This window comes from Physeter macrocephalus, chromosome 18, assembly GCF_002837175.3.
Source record: "Physeter macrocephalus isolate SW-GA chromosome 18, ASM283717v5, whole genome shotgun sequence".
Classification (NCBI taxonomy): domain Eukaryota; kingdom Metazoa; phylum Chordata; class Mammalia; order Artiodactyla; family Physeteridae; genus Physeter; species Physeter macrocephalus.
In genome coordinates this window covers 46,820,971-46,838,963 of record NC_041231.1, presented here as the reverse complement: position 1 = coordinate 46,838,963, position 17,993 = coordinate 46,820,971, and the positions used below count along the sequence as shown (strand labels likewise).

Here is a 17,993-nt window from a genome sequence, read left to right as displayed (position 1 = left end):
TGCTAAAGCGCCCATCCCCCATCAACGCTGCGGGTGGGAATTGAGGGTCAGCAGGGTTACTGCCCCAGGCCACACTGGCCCTGGTCTGTGGGCCTCCTCAGCTCCACCCCGTGTGTTTCAGGTGAGGCCACCTGGTCTGGGTCAGAGTTGGAGGTCTCCTTCCCAGACAGCCCAGGTGCCCAGGCGGACCACCTGCCTCAGCTGACACTTCCTGACAGCCTCACCTCTGCAGCCTCACCAGAAGATGGGCTGTCCGCTGAGCTGCTCGAAGCCCAGGCTGAGGAGGAGCCAGCAAGCACAGAGAGCCCAGATTTCGGGGCAGAGGCTGAGGGGGCAGCCAGCCAGGCACAGCTCTCCACCCCAGACTAACACCCCAGGCTCTGAGAAGGGCCTCTGATGGCATTTCATGAGGCCCAGAAGTGGGAGGCAGCTCAGGCCACACTGCGTGGCCAAGTTCCCTGCATTACGCTTCCTAGGCTGCTGCTGACGGGGTGGGGGGTGGTGTGGCTTGTGTCCACTCAGACCCTACTGGTCTCCAAGAGGTGACCTCCCAGCGTTCATTCTGCCTGATGGTCCTGCCTTTGGGGAGTTGGCCACTTGTTTGAGAATCTCAAGTACTTTTGGGGTAGAAGGGGGCTGGGAGTAGCACCCAGGTTAAATAAGTTTTCCAGGAGCTAGGGTAGGAGAGCAAAGGATTCTTTGCTGTTCGGGTAGGGCATGCAACTTCAGTGGGTGGAGTAAGAGGAGGCCGCGGGCCTTGGGGAAGGGCATCTTTTGGCCACGTACCCACTGCTTGCTCCTGCTCTGGTCACTGTGGCTGCACAGAAGGTAGCAGAGTCCAGGCACCATCAGGTGTGAAGATGGGGTGAGGGACAAAGGGGTTGGTGTGGAGTGTTTGCCTAATCGCTCTGTAGGGCTTGCAGTGATTCCACAGAGCTCAGCCAGCTCTATCTGTAATGGAAGGCACCCCCAAGCCCTGGGGACCCCTGCCGCTCCAATTACTGTCTCACCCTGTGCTACACTGCACAGTTGGCTCATGCTGACCACATATTCCAGCCATGGTTGGAGGAGAGGCAGTGAACTTGCCCACCTCCTTCTGAGGGAGTATGGTTGGAAATTCTAGGCCCTTCGGCACACTCACCTGTGCTTGGACCACAATGCTTCTTCTTCCCCACCGTCTACACCCCGCAGACCTAGTTTCCCCATTTGTGACTCCTGTCAGCTCCCAAAGTTTTACAATCATCTCTTCTAAATATACAAGTCATCCAGCCAGCCCCAGTGGTGAGTAAAAGTTACAAATTTAATTTCACCATCCTAAGCAGACTCTCAGAGCCAGTCCTCCCGACTGGAGTGCTTTACACACAGCTCCCACTCCAAGGGGAGATGAGGGGCCTGGACAAGATTGGGTAAGGGCCCTTCTGTTCTTTCCTGTAGTACGGGAGAGGGCTGTTCCCCTCACCTCCAGTACCTTGGGAGGCTAAGACTAGGTTGGGTCTTTTGCTCTGCCTGGTTCCTGCAGGAAGAGGAGGGCTCCATCCAGGGATGGCCCCTCATCACTTGAAGTCCTCTCCTCTTTGGCTAGAGTCCCTCACCTTCCCACACCCTTTGCTGAGTACCATGAAAGCTGCCTCTGGCCTGGCCTTCTAGCCTCGGCCCAGTCGAAAGTCCCACCTTTACCATTTGATTTGGAATGTGTGCACTTACAGGGAATTCAGAGCTCTCAGGCTCATAGGACAAGGACTGTCTGCTTTGGGGGGCACAGGCCAAGTATATGGAGGGAGGGCCCAAAACCAGCAAACACTTTGCTTTTAGCACTGTGACTACATTTAAAAAGCAAGTCTTTGTCAAATCTACCAGAGCAGCTGATAAGCCCACAGAACAGGGAGGCATTGTGTCCAAAGCCAGTACTGGAGCCTGGTTCCTGGATGGTCTGGGAGCCCAGTGCAGCAATCCAGGAAGTAGAAAAGAATCACCATGGGCCTGTTCTGAGGCCAGCTTTCCTTCACTGTAGCCTGGCAGTCCGACCCAGAGTCACCCTCACCCAAGGGACCTGGTTCTTCCCTCCCTTACTTTCACACACTCCCCTCCTTAAATTGGGGGATAAAATGGATATCAGTGCTAATTATTTCCAGGGTAAACACAAAACCAGAAGTTTCTTCCTTTCTCTGTAATCTGCTACGAAGGAAAATGACAAGTGAAAATAAATGTGTACTACACTTTGAAATATTGTAACTAAAGCCTTTATTCTATACAACTGTGAAATACAGATTTTTACCCTTTTGGCATTGCAGACTGTCAAGATTTTCTGGAAACTATTACTGGTTTGACTGGAACAACAAAAAAAACCACAACCATGCTGGGGGTGAGATCTATGACGGGAAGGGAGGACAGCCGCCCCCTCGAGGCTCGGCACACAGGGCAGCATGGCCCAGCGAGGCCCATTCCTTCAGCCCAAGGGCCCCTCGTGCAAACACAACTGAAGGCTGGTAAATGAGTTTTTTTTTTTGGTTTTTTTTTTTTTTGCCATTAATTCACAACTATTGCTAAAAAACGTGCACCAAAAGCGCACTGTTGTATTCAACAGATAGAAAGGATTTTTAAAAACAGCCGGTTGCTCTCTGCATAAGGGAGACAGGCTCACTGGAGATGTGGCATGTCTTTGCGCACTTCTTCAAAGTGTGGCGGCAGTGACCAGCCCACTTTCCAAAGGAGGCTGACCAGCAGTGAGGAAACCCTGTCTCTACGGTTGTGCCGGTAGGAATATCTCAGATAGTGAGGTCTGGACTCAGGCCACCAGCTGCCTCCAGCTGAACCTGTGAAGGTGTAGAAAAGAAAAATCCTTCCCCACCCCCTCCCCAGTCCCTGCTGTTGTGGGGACGGGCCACGCTGGGGAGGCAACTGGACTGGAATAAACTGCCCTCTGAAGGCACTTGTGCTTCTGGCTTCATCCAGGAGGCTTGTCTTACGTAGTTTTATTGGGGTGGACCATTGTTCTATTCCAAATACAAATGACCCTGGGGAGAATCCAAAGTATTTTTTTCTGCCAAAAGTTGAAGTATTTATCCCCAATAAGTTATATTCTGTACAAGATCCAAATGCTTCTATGAAAGCTTTAGATTGTTAGAAAGAACAGTGAAAAGAAATCTGGATACAGGTACAACAACAACAAAAACCTGCATATAAAACTGGAAAAAACAAACATGTATACTTCCAGGACATGAATATCAAATTAACTCACTATGATACCCTTTTACTCTGACACCATAAATATTAGGTAGCATTTAAATGAAGTTAAAATCTCATCACAGTCTTAAGTCTTGATGGTGTCACACTGCTCACCCAGAGCAAGAACCTGTGGTGTCACCTGGCTTTGCCCATAAATAAAACGACACAGTGGAGGAAGGAGTAAGAGAGCTGCACCTCCCTGTGGCTGCCACACAGTCCGGGCACCGTGGGGGTATCACCTCTGGGCACAGGCTGGGCGTACTCTAGGCTGGCAGTCCTAGTGCTGTGATCCAGCACCTGGAATTTCAACAGATCTTCCTACAAGAACACATCTGAGATGCAATATTAAAAACAAGCCCAACAATAATCATTTATTATGAAATGGGCTGGCTCTCGAATTGTGCAGCAGCAAATTCCTATTAAAAGTAACTGTCTTAAATGGTGAAAACAAGTTGTTTTTTTTTTTTTAATGACAAACTTGGAAAAAGCCTTCATAGGTACTGCATGAATGGAATGTACTCTTAGCAAAGCTCAAGAGTGTGGGTTTGGAGTTGAAACAGTGACAGATGTGGCCCTACCAATGTGTTTCTAACAAGTGCTAACAGATCAAGATAGGGTCCTTTGAAACAAAAGGAGGAAGCAAAGTCTGCGCTGGCCTGTCGTTAGTTCTCTGTACACCTCGCAAGACACAGTCTGCTCGGGGCTCTTCTGCTCTGGCACTCTGCCTTCCTGGGGACAGCCTAATCTACACATGGAGACTGGTTTCTATATTACATCTCGATTAGTCACTTCAATTGAAAGAGAATCTCAGTCCATACCAAATCGGCCGTTAGAAGTCTTGTTCCCGTTGGGGCTCAGTGGGCTTCCTAGGACTACTCTTGGGGCCATAGAGGAAGGTCAGTAAATGAATACCCAGGAGCGTTCGCCCACCCTTCACGTGGACTTCTGACGGTAATGGAGGGTGAGGTCACCACCACTCTTCCATATGAAGTGTTTCACTGTTCGAAGGTCCATATTTGGATCCAAAACCTGAATAGCAAAAAATGAATAATAAAAAAGGTATATCTAAGGCTTTTATCGTTAACTCTGGGACTCTCCTCACCCATGCCTGGTGGCCTGTTCTTGCTGACACAGCTGCCTTGCAAGCAGGCACGGATCTGGGCATGGTAAGATGTGCAGCTTGTGTGGCTAGGCCAGACAGGCCATGTTCAGCCATTCCTCTGAAGAAATACCTTGAGTGCATCTTCATTTACAACATCTCCACCGATGCTCCACCCACCTCCACTTCAAATCTTAAACTAACGTGGCAGATGCTGCCCTGCAAATAAAGACGAGCATGTATCTTTCTTGTCAGAAAAAAAAAGCCACCAGCACATCCACATTTGTCTGTGTGTGCATTTAAGTCTCCATGTCTCTTTCCTGAAAACTGCCCCAGGGATAAATAAAAGCTTTAAGGTGGGCTATAAAGCCCTTCAGAAGGGGCCTCACAAATAGGTGGGAGAGACCCAGTGCTCCTCAAAGCAAAAGCCCCCCAAAGGCAACAGACTTGGAAACTACAATCCCACCACATGATGAAATTCTGAGCACCAGCACTGGAAAAAATGGGGCTGTGTCCTCAAGTCCACTTACCTGGTCCTGGCATAAAAGTTCAATTTTCTCCTCTGCCAACACAGCAATATCCTCTTCTTTTTCCTGTTCTCCTGGTTTTTCATTATTAGAAGAGCTAGTGGTTTGAGACTCATTATCCAAGTTGATGATTTTCTCATAGACGTGTTCCATTACTTTCCGGACTTGAAGCATGTCACTAGCAGACAGTCTATCTCTGTAAAAAGCAAGGGCAGATTGTGACATCAGGAAATCACTGGATATCATCTCTTCCATATTTTTTGGTGTTAACATTTGACAAAGATAAAACATACCACAGAAACATAAACCAATAAATGTTCTTAGTCACTGCCGTAATCCATTTTTAGAATCGCCAATAGATTAGTGTCCTCCCCTAAGACAGATTATGTGCAAATAAATGAGATTAAATACATATTCTTAAACCTTCTATAAGGAATAGCCTTCTGGGTTTTATTCCCTTAAAGACTTTCCCAGAGCATGGGCAAACTAAATGCTCCTGGAAGGGAAGGCAGCCCCTGGTGCTTACCAGGCTCCGATGATATATGTGCTCATTTCTCCCAAGGCTTCCTCCTCCTATATAGCCAAGCCCTTGAGTTTCAACTGCCTGTCTGATCTCCAGACCTACCAACACAACAGCTGGCTAGGCAGCTCCAGCTGGATGTCCCAAGGGCACCTCAAACTCTACATGTCCAAAACTAGGTTCAGCAATTTCCTTACCCCCAAACCTACTTCTGTATCTCTGACATCAGTTAATAATGGCCAAACCAAGTAGCTAAGGCTCATACCCTGAAAGCCATCCTGAACTTCAGTCATTAAACCTAGTTGAAGTGATATCTAGAACTTGCTTTAAAATAATCGTGTGTGTGTGTGTGTGTGTGTGTGTGTGTGTGTGTGTGTGTGTAGGCAGGTGGGTTCAGTGGGAGGGAGGGCAGGTAGAGGTATAGATGAAACAAAATGTTTAGCCATATGTTGAGAATTATTTAAGCTGTGTGATGGGATAATGGGGGTTCATTCTCCTATTCTCTTTTTTTGCATATGTTTGGAAATCTCTCTAACGAAAGGTTTTAAAGCCCTGCTGATTCTACTTGCTGGGATACATATCAGTGAAACCTTGAATGTTCTTTCTGACTTCCCTCCTAGCATCTCCTGGCCACCCCTCCATCCTATGCTGCAGCTACATAGGTCCTTGACAGTTTCAATATCTTATGCAGCCTCCTACTTCCACATCCCTGATCGAACTATTTTCTGGACCTGGAATATCTCTCTTTTGAAGTTCTATCCATCCTTACATGTCCAGCTCAAATTCCATGTCCTTCAAGAAAGCATTCTGGAAAGCTACAGCCAAAAATTCATTTCTTTTCCCTACACTCATCATTCCCTAAGTATCCATAAAAGCAGTTACTATACACAGATTGTGTCCTAAACTATGAGAGACAAAATCCATGTTTTACTTATTTTGAACATCTGCAGCCGGCCACAGTAGGTACTTGGTATATGGTTAAATTATATAAACTTTCAATATTATGAAATTAGCCTTAGATCTAGTACTTGCCTCCTGTGCTATAAAAGCAATTATAAGGAATTTTTAAAAATCTCTGGCAATAAATTAGATAAAAGTATCACATGACACTCCATTTACTTACTTTTTTAAGGTTTTTGCTCCTGAAGATGCATGAGGTTGGAGGTAGAAAGGAATTTTGTTGAATTTGGGCATATTTTTCTGAAACATTAAAAGTGAAAAAAGGTAAAATAGTTTCTATTAGCTGATAAACTAAAATGATGTCAACAGGAAAACTATCCACAAGTTATTTTACAATTAAAATTACAGTTATTTTACAATTAAAAGTGACCGTCTATGAAATTTATAATAAGCTATCAAATTATCTACGTCAGCCTTAGTGAAAAGGTATCAGAAAAGTATAATGTTTCATTTTGTAATAAAAGATACATAAAGACAAATTATATGCAATGTCAGTGGCAATATGAAATTGCAGCATGGATCTTCTCAATTAACAATTCAAGGAATGAAAAGGAAACAAATTTTAATTCTTTAAGCCATACAAACCAAAATCTGAATTCTACATTAAAATGCCGAAACAAAAAATTAAGTGTCTTGAATGAAACCCACAACATTCACCTTGAGCAAAACCATACGCTCTATGCTGGTGAGGCCCATTATCCAACTGAAAAGGCCAAAGTCCTCCCACTTTCTTTTCCTCTGACATCAGAGTGAGGTCTGAGGTTTTAAATGAGTGGAAACTTCAGCCAACCACCTAGATGTCCACCATGAGGTAAACCACATACTTAGATGAAGGATAAAATTAATTGGTCATCTTTTCTCTGGGGATTAATCCTCTCCAAGCCTCATGTCATATCCTGTCTGGATGTCTCCTCTGAGGAATAAGCCACAGGCCTAAAGTCAACAATGCATCCAGGTGAGTTTAACACTCAAAGGAAGTTGTGGTTTATGGGGAGCTCGGATTTAGAGAAGACCACAGAATATCTATCAGGTGTCAGACCGGTTTTAAGTTCTTGGAGGTATATCTGGGACAGAAAATGAATTTTCTGCAGGTTCTAGAGATTAAATCTCTTTTCATATGTCTTTAGAAATATAGGTCAACAGCACATAAAAGAGTCTAGAAACAGACCCATGTGTGTATAGAAATTTAGTATATGATAAAGATAGCATTTCAAGTTAGTAGGAAAAGTTTAGATTATTCAATAAATTGTGTTGGCACACTGGCTATCCATTTGGAGAAAGCATTCTACTTCACACCAAACAGAATAAATTCTAATAGATTGAAGATCTAGACACAAACTATTTCATAAACATACTAGAAGAGAATATAAGAGAACATTTTTGCTACTTTGAAGTGGGAAATACCTAAGCAAGACATGAAACTCAGAGCCAAAAAGGATCAATCTGGTCATATAAAAATTAAAACTTTTTGCCTGCCAAAAGACATCGTGAACAAAGTAAAATTCAATTGAGAGGCAAGATAACAGTCAAAGGGTTAATACTGAATATGAACAACTCCTACAAGTCAGTAAGAAAGACAAATAACCCAAAAGAAAACTGAGTAAAGAATACAAACAGGCAATTCACAAAAGAAGAAATAAAAATGGCCAACGTGAAAAGATGCTTAACCTCACCACAAATTAAAACAAAACAAAAAAACACATTAAAACAATGAGATAATATCTGCCTATAAAAAAAAATCTGCCTATCTTTCAGCAAAGGTTATAAGTATCCAGCATTGGTGAGGGTGTGCGGTACTGGGCACTCATACACTGTTGGTAAGAGTGTAAACTGGTACAGCCTTTGTGGAGGGCAATTTGGCAATATCTATCGAAATTTAAAATGTGCATACCCTTTGATCCAGCAATTCCACTTCTAGGAATTTATCCTAAAAAGTACACAAAGATATATGTACAAGGATGTTCACTGAAGCACTGTTTGTAATAGAAAACATGGGTACAACCTAAATGTCTATTTATAGGGACTGGCTAAATAGATCTTGGTACATTTATACAATGGAATACCCTGCAGTCATTAAAAAGGAATGATCCATATACAGACATGAAATAATGTCCAAGATATATATATATATAGAGATATATATATATATATATATTTTTTTTTGCGGTACGCGGGCCTCTCACTGTTGTGGCCTCTCCCTTTGCAGAGCACAGGCTCCGGACGTGCAGGCTCAGTGGCCATGGCTCACGGGCCCAGCCGCTCCGCGGCATGTGGGATCTTCCCAGACCGGGGCACGAACCCTTGTCCCCTGCATCAGCAGGCAATCGATTCTTAACCACTGCGCCACCAGGGAAGCCCCAAGATATATTTTTAAGTGAGAAAAAAAAAATCAAGTTGCAGAAAAGTATATATAGTAGGAGGTTTTGTGCAAAATAAAATGATTTATACACACACACATATACACAAATAATATATGCTTGTGTACACATAGAAAAAAGTACTGAAGGCTATGCATTAACCTATTAATATTTACTACCTCTGGGAAGAAGAATAGGGAGTGAATAAAAGAGAAACAGTGATTGGGAAAGGGATGGGAATTTCACCTTATTCATGTATTATTTTCTTTGATAAGCATATATTTATATAATTTAAAGACATAAAGAGATATATAAATAATTATCAATACTTCTGCAACTTTGGAACTGCAGGGAAGCAGAAGATTCTACTTGGTAGTCTAGTTTTAATTAAAGATTACACAGTCTAAAGTAGTTCTTAATTGTCTTCCTGATTTGGAAAAAAATAAAAGGGCAAAGTGGGAATGGAGGATACTTACATCCACAGTGATGTCAATTACCCATTGTGGCACTGTCTCATTCAGAAGCATGGACTCAGTCTCACCCCCAGAGTCTCGGCAGAGCAGCCTAAACATAATCCATCAGGTAGTAAGTGACAGAACAAGCACAGATCCCAAAATCATTGCCAATAAACGTTAGGGGGAGGGGCCGTTATAGAGTTCATTTAGGATAACTCTCACTTGACAGCTGAGGAAATAAAGTGAAGGCAGGCAGAATGACTCACTCTGCTAAGAGGGAGAGTAAGCCCTAAAACTCAGGCCCCCAAATTTTGAGGCCAGACATATACTACAGCTGCCTGACTCCCTGGGTGAGGATAGGAACCTGGGTGTAGGCAAAGCACTTGAGAAAGGTCGTCTGCCAGTGCTATAGAGTGTGGCACTCCTCACACAATGGGGGTCAGGTTTATTTTTGGTAACCACACTCTCAGGAAACCATCATAAAGGAAGAAAATTCTGCCCTCAAGGGCAAGACAAACATTTTTCTTACTTCTGGCCCTACAGAAGACTCTAGTAGGCTTTCCCCCATGACTCTCCCTGGGCCTTGGCTGGCAACTTGGAGATGAAGCCAGTCTAGCTCTTGCGTGCAGGGCCTCATGAAGGACTGCCTCACGCCTCAGGTTGGGCCACCGTTGGGCACAACAGTTCCCAAGAGCAGCCCAGTCCATCTCCCCTGGCCCAGCCTGAGGGAAGTTATCTACTCTGATGCTGTCCTGTGGGCAGGGACTTCTGGTGATGGTTTCCTGCAGAAATCACTAAGAAGCTGCCTCAAGGCAAGGTATCAACCTCATTTGAACACTAGAGGCTCAGCTCGCAATTAGAATGGGGTCTAATAGCACCAGACACTTAACTATGTCATGGAGATGAAGAAGCTTCCAAACCTGACACCCCTAGAAGTTAAAAATAAACATGTGCTTGAATGAATACTTCTTGGCAAACAGGATGCCTTCTTAGCCCTTCTTACCCATACCTGAACAAGGTGCGACCTCCAGCTTCACCAAAGATCACAGGAGTGTGTGGGGGCACCTGGAAATAGCCATTTCCCTTCTGTACTCGGTTCTCCTGCTCCCCATTTACTAGGAAAAGGTACAGATGGTGTCAGGATCCAGAGTTAGTGCTAAAAACACAGACTCTAAAGATTTCGTTTCCACAGAGCCCAACCATTGCAAGATTTTTTAAGTCAAAATCCTGTACGTCAGTCAAGAGACAAAAATAAAGGTAAAAAAACAAAGTTAAATTCTTGAAAATAAGAAATATGGCAACTTGGGAAGTACCTCATGAGAAATGACTACATTTTAGAGGATTTTAACAGAAGAGATTAATGTCTGAGATTTGAAACAAAAACATAACCGTCTATTTCAGGCTGTACAGGACAGCCTCTTTTTTTTTTTTTTTTTTTTTTTTTTTTTTGTGGTATGCGGGCCTCCCTCCGCTGTGGCCTCTCCCGTTGCGGAGCACAGGCTCCGGACGCGCAGGCCCAGCGGCCATGGCCCACGGGCCCAGCCGCTCCGCGGCACGTGGGATCCTCCCAGACCGGGGCGCGAACCCGGCCCCCCTGCATCGGCAGGCGGACGCGCAACCACTGCGCCACCAGGGAAGCCCCGGGACAGCCTCTTTATAAACGACGAACTGCTCTTTTTTTGTTGCGGGGACGGGATGGGGCCGGTAAAATGCCGAGCTCAGAAAAATTTCTGTCAGAAAAAACTTTATGGTTAACGGTAGCCACAACTAATGGCAGAGGTATTAGTGAAAAACAAAACCTCAAAGAGGTCATAATCTCATTTTTACTGCTCTCTGCAGACTTCATTTCACTCTGCTTTCTTTGTAATCTTTTGAACGGAGTGCCGTCGACCCCCATTCAAGTGCCAGCTTGTGCATAAACACTTCCCTGATGAATCTGGAAGCAGTCTTGCCCTCTGCAATCTTACTCTCAGAACCTCTCTCACAGCACCTACTCTCTGATCTCATAATGCTAATGTAAGCGGCCCTTTGCCCAACCAGAATGCCAGTCCCTGAAGGGCAGGGTCCACGCCCATTTATCTTTATTACCCCCACCTGCAATACAATACAGGCCTCAGAATACTTGAGCTGCTCCCCAAGTATAATCTAAGCAGCTCTTGAGTATCCACTGAGCATGGTGCAGATGTAGCAGAAGATTACCAGACACGTAGAGTATGCAGTGTCCTGAGCTCTGGCTGGGTCCTGCCCTGCCTTTACTATGCCAGTTTGATTTTAAGGATGATTTGAGGTTTCCCGTGACTTTTTCTTTATTTCCCCAACCAAAGCCTGGATCCAAGAGGTGCTGATTGTGCCACTGTTTTTTTTTGTTTTTGTTTTTTATCTTTTTTTTTTGAATTTTGTTTTATTTTTATACAGCAGGTTCTTATTAGTCATCTATTTTATACATATTAGCAAATATATGTCAATCCCAATCCCCCAATTCATCACACCACCCCTACTCTGTGCCACTGTTTTTTGTTTTGTTTTTAAAGATTTTTTAAAAGTATTTATTGAATTTGTTACAATATTGCTTCTGTTTTATGTTTTGGTTTTTTGGCTGTGAGGCATGTGGGATCTTAGGTCCCCGACCAGGGATCGAACCTGCAACCCCTGCACTGGAAGGCAAAGTCTTAACCACTGGACCGCCAGGGAAGTCCCTGTACCACTGCGTTTTCATTACTTAATATTTATTATTGCTACTTGGGCCTCTGAGGGCACCCTGTCATGTTACAGATGGAGAAAGACAAGCCAAGAACAGGAAATGACATGCCCATAGCTACATGGCTGATAAATGGCAGAGCCCATACCAGAACCTAGCTTGCTCAACCCTCTGTGAAGAGAAATTTCCACTGAATTTCTCTGGCTCACAGCCCACTGTACAATTCTAAAGGGGAATGAAGTGGGCCAGGTGACAAAAGAAATGACATCACGGGTGGGGTCAGTGCCCTCTCTATGTCAGGGACATCAGGAGACTGGCTTTCAGAGAGAGAGGTATGTCATCCTTGCAAAACAGATTTAAACTACAAAAATCATTCTGGATGAATCAGTCAGCCAGAACAAAGTCTCTGGCAGGAGGTCCTCGTCACTGCTGACCACCGTAAGCGGGCAATCTTCAGAGAATCTTCAGCAGATAAGTCCTCAGTGGGTGGGACTCAAGGTTACATATGAGTTGTGAAATTTTAAGCGTTTTTTTCCCCTTTCTTTAATGAAACTGAGCCAAATTCTCCTCTGCTTCCCAGAGAAAGTTACTGCCACTGCCTGTGGCACACAAAGCTTTTCAATGCCCTCAATGACATTAATTCTTTACACATACTCATTCACTTTCCCTGACACTTCTGAGTTGGGATTTGATTTTTTGAGCCAAGATCAGGTAGATCATCAGACTAAGTAATATCTACATTTCAAGCCAACGTGAAGTCTGACTACACAAGGACAAACCTGGCTTTCTGATGTTAATTAGCGAGCACTGGAGGTAAATCCAGCAGGTCCACGGATACCCTAAGAAATATCTTTGGAATAACCCTGCTAAGCTGCCTATGTTTAAGGACAAAGGTCATTTGAATACACAGGGTTTATTCTATATATCTTGTGTATAGAATCTCACTGATTAAAAGCTCTCTTGGAATCTCAGTTAAGACTGGATGGATGTTCTCTAGGATGTGGAAGGGAGGGCAGTAAATTGGGCACATCACATATATTTATTATGTCACACTTTAGCAAATGCTTAAAATAATTTAAAAAAAAACATTCTCAGGATAACACACAATCTAAGTATCCTTAACTTCTGAGTAATTTTTAAATCAATTATCCTGATATAAAAATACAAACCATGGTTTACTTCATTTTCTTCTTCATCTATTGGATTCACATGTGTCCTAGGCCAATATTCTAGGAGGGCCTGGAGTAAAAGTCCTCCTAAGTTCACTGCAAAAGAGTTAATATAAAAAAGAAAAGAAATGGAAAAGAGAATCATTAGCTTTAACCTAAAAATAGAGGGAAAGAAGCAAAAATTAAAAGTTTCCACAAACTCTGATGTTACATTCTTAACCCAATGCCAAGGATGTTTAAAAGCAAGATTTAGAGATTTCACGAAGTCTATTAAAATTTTATCTTAGAATGTTTAAAGCTGTGATAATATGGAGCAAACACATATTCTATTTGGTTGTTCAGATACAGCCACTCTTTAAAAATGAACAAACAAAAACAGCAACTGTAGTCTTTAAAGGGCTACTTCCATACAAAGCCAGTACATTATATTTATATATATCAGGTATTTCTACATGCTACATTCTTAGGAGAATACTGATCAAAAATATAATCAACAAAATGTAACAGACTCTTATGAAGATGAGTCTCTTCTCACCATACACAAGAATTAATTCAATATGGATTAAAGACTTGATGTAAGACCTGAAACCATAAAACTGCTAGAAGAAAACACAGGCAGTAAGCTCGCTGACAATGGTCTTGGCAATGATTTTTTTGGATTTTACACCAAAAGCAAGGGCAATGAAGGCAAAAATAAACAAGTGGGACTACATCAAACTAAAAAGCTTCTGCAGAGCAAAGGAAATCATCAACAAAATGAAAAGGCAACCTAGTGAATGGGAGAAAATATTTGCAAATCATGTATCTGAAAGGGGTTAATATCCAAAATATATAAAAAATTCATACAACTCAATAGCAAAACACCTGAACAATCCGATTAAAAAATGGGCAGAAGATCTGAATAGACATTTTTCCAAAGAAGACACACAGTCAAAAGGTGTATGAAAAGATGCTCAACATCACTAATCACAAGGGAAATGCAAATCAAAACCACAATGAGATATCACCTCACACCTGTCAGAATGGCTATTATCAAAAAGACCACAAATAACAAATGTTTCAGAGTATGTGGAAAAACAGGAATCCTTGTGCACTACTGATGGGAATGTAAATTGGTGAAGCCACTGTGGACAACAGTACGGCAGTTCCTCAAAAATAAAACTATCATATCTAGTAATTCCACTTCTGACTACTTATCCAAAGAAAAGGAAACCACTAATTCAAAAAGATATATGCACCCCCATGTTCACTGCAGCACTATTTACAATAGCCAAGATACTAGAAACAACCTCATTGTCCACTGATGGATGAATGGGTAAAGAAAATGTGATACACACACACACACACACACACACACACAGAAATATTATTCAGTCATAAAAAAGAATGAAGTCTTGCCATTTGCGACAAGGATGAACCGTGAAGGCATTATGGTTAAGTGAAATATGTCAGACACAGAAAGACAAAACCACTTATATGTGGAATCTAAAAACAAAAAAGCTGAAAAACAAAGCTCACAGATACAGAGAACAGATTGGTGGTTGCCAGATGTGGGGAGTAGTGGAATGGGCAAAATGGGTGAAGGGGATCAAAAGGTACAATCTTCCAGTTATAAATAAGTCATGGGGATGTAATACACAGCATAGCAACTGTAGTTACTAATACTGTATTGCATATCTGAAAGTTGCTAAGAGAGTAGATCTTAAAAATTCTCATTGAGAAAAAAAAATTTTCTGTGTATAGTGATGGATGTTAACTAGACTTATTGTAGTGATTATTTTACAATATATACAAATATTGAATCATTACATTGTACATCTGAAACTAAAACATTATATGTCAATTATGCTTCAACAAATTTTTTTTTAATTGGGGAGGGGGGGAACTGTTCCCTAGCTTCACTTTCCTAACCTAACAGACTTCCCGAATGGTTTAAGGGTAGAGTGTGCTGCATGTTTAACTGTTAAAGCTAAGCCATAGATTGTGAGAAAAATCCAGATCCCCAAAACATTTAAAATGAATAGTATTTTCCATTTCCATATGAGAGAATATACAGATTTCTTGAAAAATGATTTTAAAAAACCCCAAATATTGTTAAAAAAAAAAAAAAACAAGATGAGCACATAAAAAAACAGCACAGATTCACCTTCTCTTTTGAAAGGAGAAAGGGAAAGAAGGACACCTAAACTCACGTTTTGGATCTGACCCGTCAGGGCTGCTAAAGCCAGCATCTTTTGCAGAAACCCAAGCAGCAAAACAGTCACTCTCATCCAAAGTAATTGTCAACATCTGTCAAAAGAAAAAAATTGTTAGTGACATTCAATGTCAATACATTCTCCAAGTAAGTCTCTAAACCATTATTTATTTGTACTATTTAACTAAAGTGCTAAGCCACAGATTCAGAACCAAAATGTGTTTCTGCGTGATCCAATGCAACTACAATTTAATATACTGGGATATGAAAAGGCATTTAAACTGCATAAAATTTTTTCCTTTCATACATAAAAACACAGGACTCTATAACTAATAATACTTAATTTCGAGCTATATTAGAAATTTTCAACTGTCCCAAATCACACAAATATCAATTGCTAACTTACCCCTGTTTTTAAGTCTACTGAGAACCAATTTGGTACATATACCATCTTAAATCTTTTCTTAATTTCATCTTCAAAATCCACTTTGCCCAGATCTTCAACTTTACATGCCTATACATCAAAAATAAAGTATGATAATTATCAATGTTAAGTGGTCAACTGATTTGATTCTGACTTAGCTACTCAAAATTTTACACATTTGCCTAAATATAATGGAGTCTTAAATACATTCCAAAAAGAACATGGTCAAATATTTTTATCTTAAAGCATTTACCTTTAAGTAACTACATCCTATTAAAATTTTAAATTAAAAAACCACAACTGTTCTTTTTTGGGAAACTGTAACCTAATTTTGCTCATATTGATATAGTATACCACCACACTTATCAGGAAGCAACGTCAAATGAAGCAAAAAAAATCTTCAAGGAACAAATAACAGTTTCAAAAGCACTTTAAGAGAACTGTGAAGCTATCAATACCTTCAGACAACAGCTATAATATAGGCAGCAATTTTAAGTTTCTCTTTCTTGACCATTACAATCTTTCTTATTCATTCCCTAAATATCTATGCTCCCCCAAAGTATGTCCTGAACGTCCCCTCGTGCCATGGAGCATTTCCAATCACAGTTCATCTCAATCCTGAACAATATCACAGAATGTTCCCTCTACCTATTCTTCCTAACAGCAAACTGGCTCTTTCCTGAGGGTCCCATCTCATCAGCTGTCTTCTCAAAGGGTGGCTCTGCATCTTCTCCTACATCCCATAACTCTCTAATGGCATACAGAGACCATCATTCCACCATCGCTATGTAAAAACTCCTATTTCTTTGAGCCCGTATCATTTAGCTGCAGTAAACCGTACCCCCTTTTCCTCACAGCCGTCTAGCAACCTCTGTGCTCACTCTCCCTCATCTCCCTCATTCAATGGCAACTTGAGCCTGGCTTAATGTCTTAAAACCCATCTTGAGATCTTGCTTGCATCCCGGACAATATGAACATCCACATGGACAACACATAGGACAAGATGGCCTCTCAAATCCTTGACAGTATTCCCACTATAAATATACAGTCATTAATGCTACCTGGAACTTGTTTCTAAAGTCAGTTCTCCACAACATCTTTGTCAAATCTCTGCTCTCCTCATACCCCTGACCTTGCTGCCACCACCTCCCTCACTACCCCCAGCACATGACTCTGACCTCTACTTCTCAAAAAAAGAGAAGCCTTAACAAAATCCCCTTAACTTTCTGCTACTGTTCTTCCTGGTGCAAGGAAAAAGGTGTCCCTTCTTGCTGTGCTCTGGATCCCGTCACCTCTTGCTTCTTGGGGACCTTGTACCATCATTTACCTTCTCATGTCTCTATGGGCTTCTCTCCATGAACAGTGAACCACGATCAAATTTCTCCCATCTTAAAAATGCCTAAACACCAAAACAAAACCTTCCCTTGACCTTCTCATGCCTAAATCTTCTCCAGCTACTGCCTTTCCTGCCCATCTCACCAAAGTCAAATTTCATCTAAGATTGTCTCCCCTCAAATTCTGTTCCTTCACCTCCCAAACACTATTCAACCTACTCTATCTGGCTTTTGCCCTTAGGTCTCCCTAGAAACTGCTCTCCCCTGACACCATCCTCTTTATTGGCTAGATCCATGTGCACATTCCATTCCACTGTCTCACACAAACTCTCAGCAGGCCAATGCAGCTAACCACAAACTCCTTTCTGAAATGCTTAATTAGTCCTTGAGCTCTTCGTTTTCTTACCGCTTTTTATTACACACCTTTGTGGCTTCCTCTTTTTCTAAAAATTCTTGAAAGGGAGATGACTTGGTTTCTTCTATTTTCAGTATAGATGTATCCCTTAGAAACTATGACCTTTCTCATGGCTCCAATCATAATCCACAGCTGAAGACGGCTGAACCGATTTCTCCAGCCCAGTTCTTTCATGCGTGCATTAGGTTGTATAGCTCTCTGCCCAGTAAACATCTCTACCCAGATATCTCACATAAATTCAAATCTGTTGTCTTTCTCAGCATGTCCCTTTCGCCCAACAATGCTTTTTCCTCTTAAGTTCCCTATGTCACTTCCACTCACCAAACTAATCCAGAAACCTAGGACTAATCTCTGCTCCTTCCTTTTCTTCATACTCCCTTTTATTCAAGCATCACTCTTATCTACACGCCTAAATATCTTTCTAATCATTGTTTTTTTCCCCTTGTTCCCACCCCACTCCAGAGGAATATCCGATATTTCGCCTGTATTAGTACAACAGCCTCCTATTATGTCAGTCACTACAGTAAATACTTCTCAAACACCCCCTTAACATTACCAAGAAATATGGACCATCCAGATTTTAGGAATAAAGACAAAGGTAAGCATATTCTGGAGA

The 17,993-nt window shown here is 42.0% G+C and overlaps 2 protein-coding genes across 11 annotated transcripts in view; one reads left to right on the top strand and one right to left on the bottom strand.

The window, feature by feature from the left end:
- The window catches only part of GORASP1 (golgi reassembly stacking protein 1), a 26,865-nt gene extending 8,872 nt beyond the window's left edge, over positions 1 to 17,993 (top strand). For 6 of the 8 annotated variants that reach the window (XM_007116805.4, XM_055080164.1, XM_024117035.3 and 3 more), the window contains one exon: positions 122 to 2,107. In XM_007116805.4, the coding sequence (XP_007116867.2) occupies positions 122 to 369 (248 nt within the window). In that variant the 3' untranslated portion in view covers positions 370 to 2,107. Of the gene's footprint in view, positions 1 to 121; positions 2,108 to 2,291; positions 2,487 to 17,839 lie in introns of those variants that run through there. The other 2 variants (XM_028479751.2, XM_028479752.2) reach the window with 2 other exon arrangements.
- WDR48 (WD repeat domain 48) overlaps positions 2,225 to 17,993 on the bottom strand; it is a 44,443-nt gene continuing 28,674 nt past the window's right edge. The window contains exons 12-20 of one of the 3 annotated variants that reach the window (XM_007116809.3): positions 15,611 to 15,718; positions 15,203 to 15,299; positions 13,011 to 13,106; positions 10,153 to 10,258; positions 9,165 to 9,252; positions 6,495 to 6,571; positions 4,855 to 5,047; positions 4,458 to 4,543; positions 4,171 to 4,254 (exon numbers count right to left, since the gene is read on the bottom strand). In XM_007116809.3, the coding sequence (XP_007116871.1) occupies positions 4,475 to 4,543; positions 4,855 to 5,047; positions 6,495 to 6,571; positions 9,165 to 9,252; positions 10,153 to 10,258; positions 13,011 to 13,106; positions 15,203 to 15,299; positions 15,611 to 15,718 (834 nt within the window). In that variant the 3' untranslated portion in view covers positions 4,171 to 4,254; positions 4,458 to 4,474. Of the gene's footprint in view, positions 4,255 to 4,457; positions 4,544 to 4,854; positions 5,048 to 6,494; positions 6,572 to 9,164; positions 9,253 to 10,152; positions 10,259 to 13,010; positions 13,107 to 15,202; positions 15,300 to 15,610; positions 15,719 to 17,993 lie in introns of all 3 variants that reach the window. The other 2 variants (XM_007116810.2, XM_028479748.2) reach the window with 2 other exon arrangements.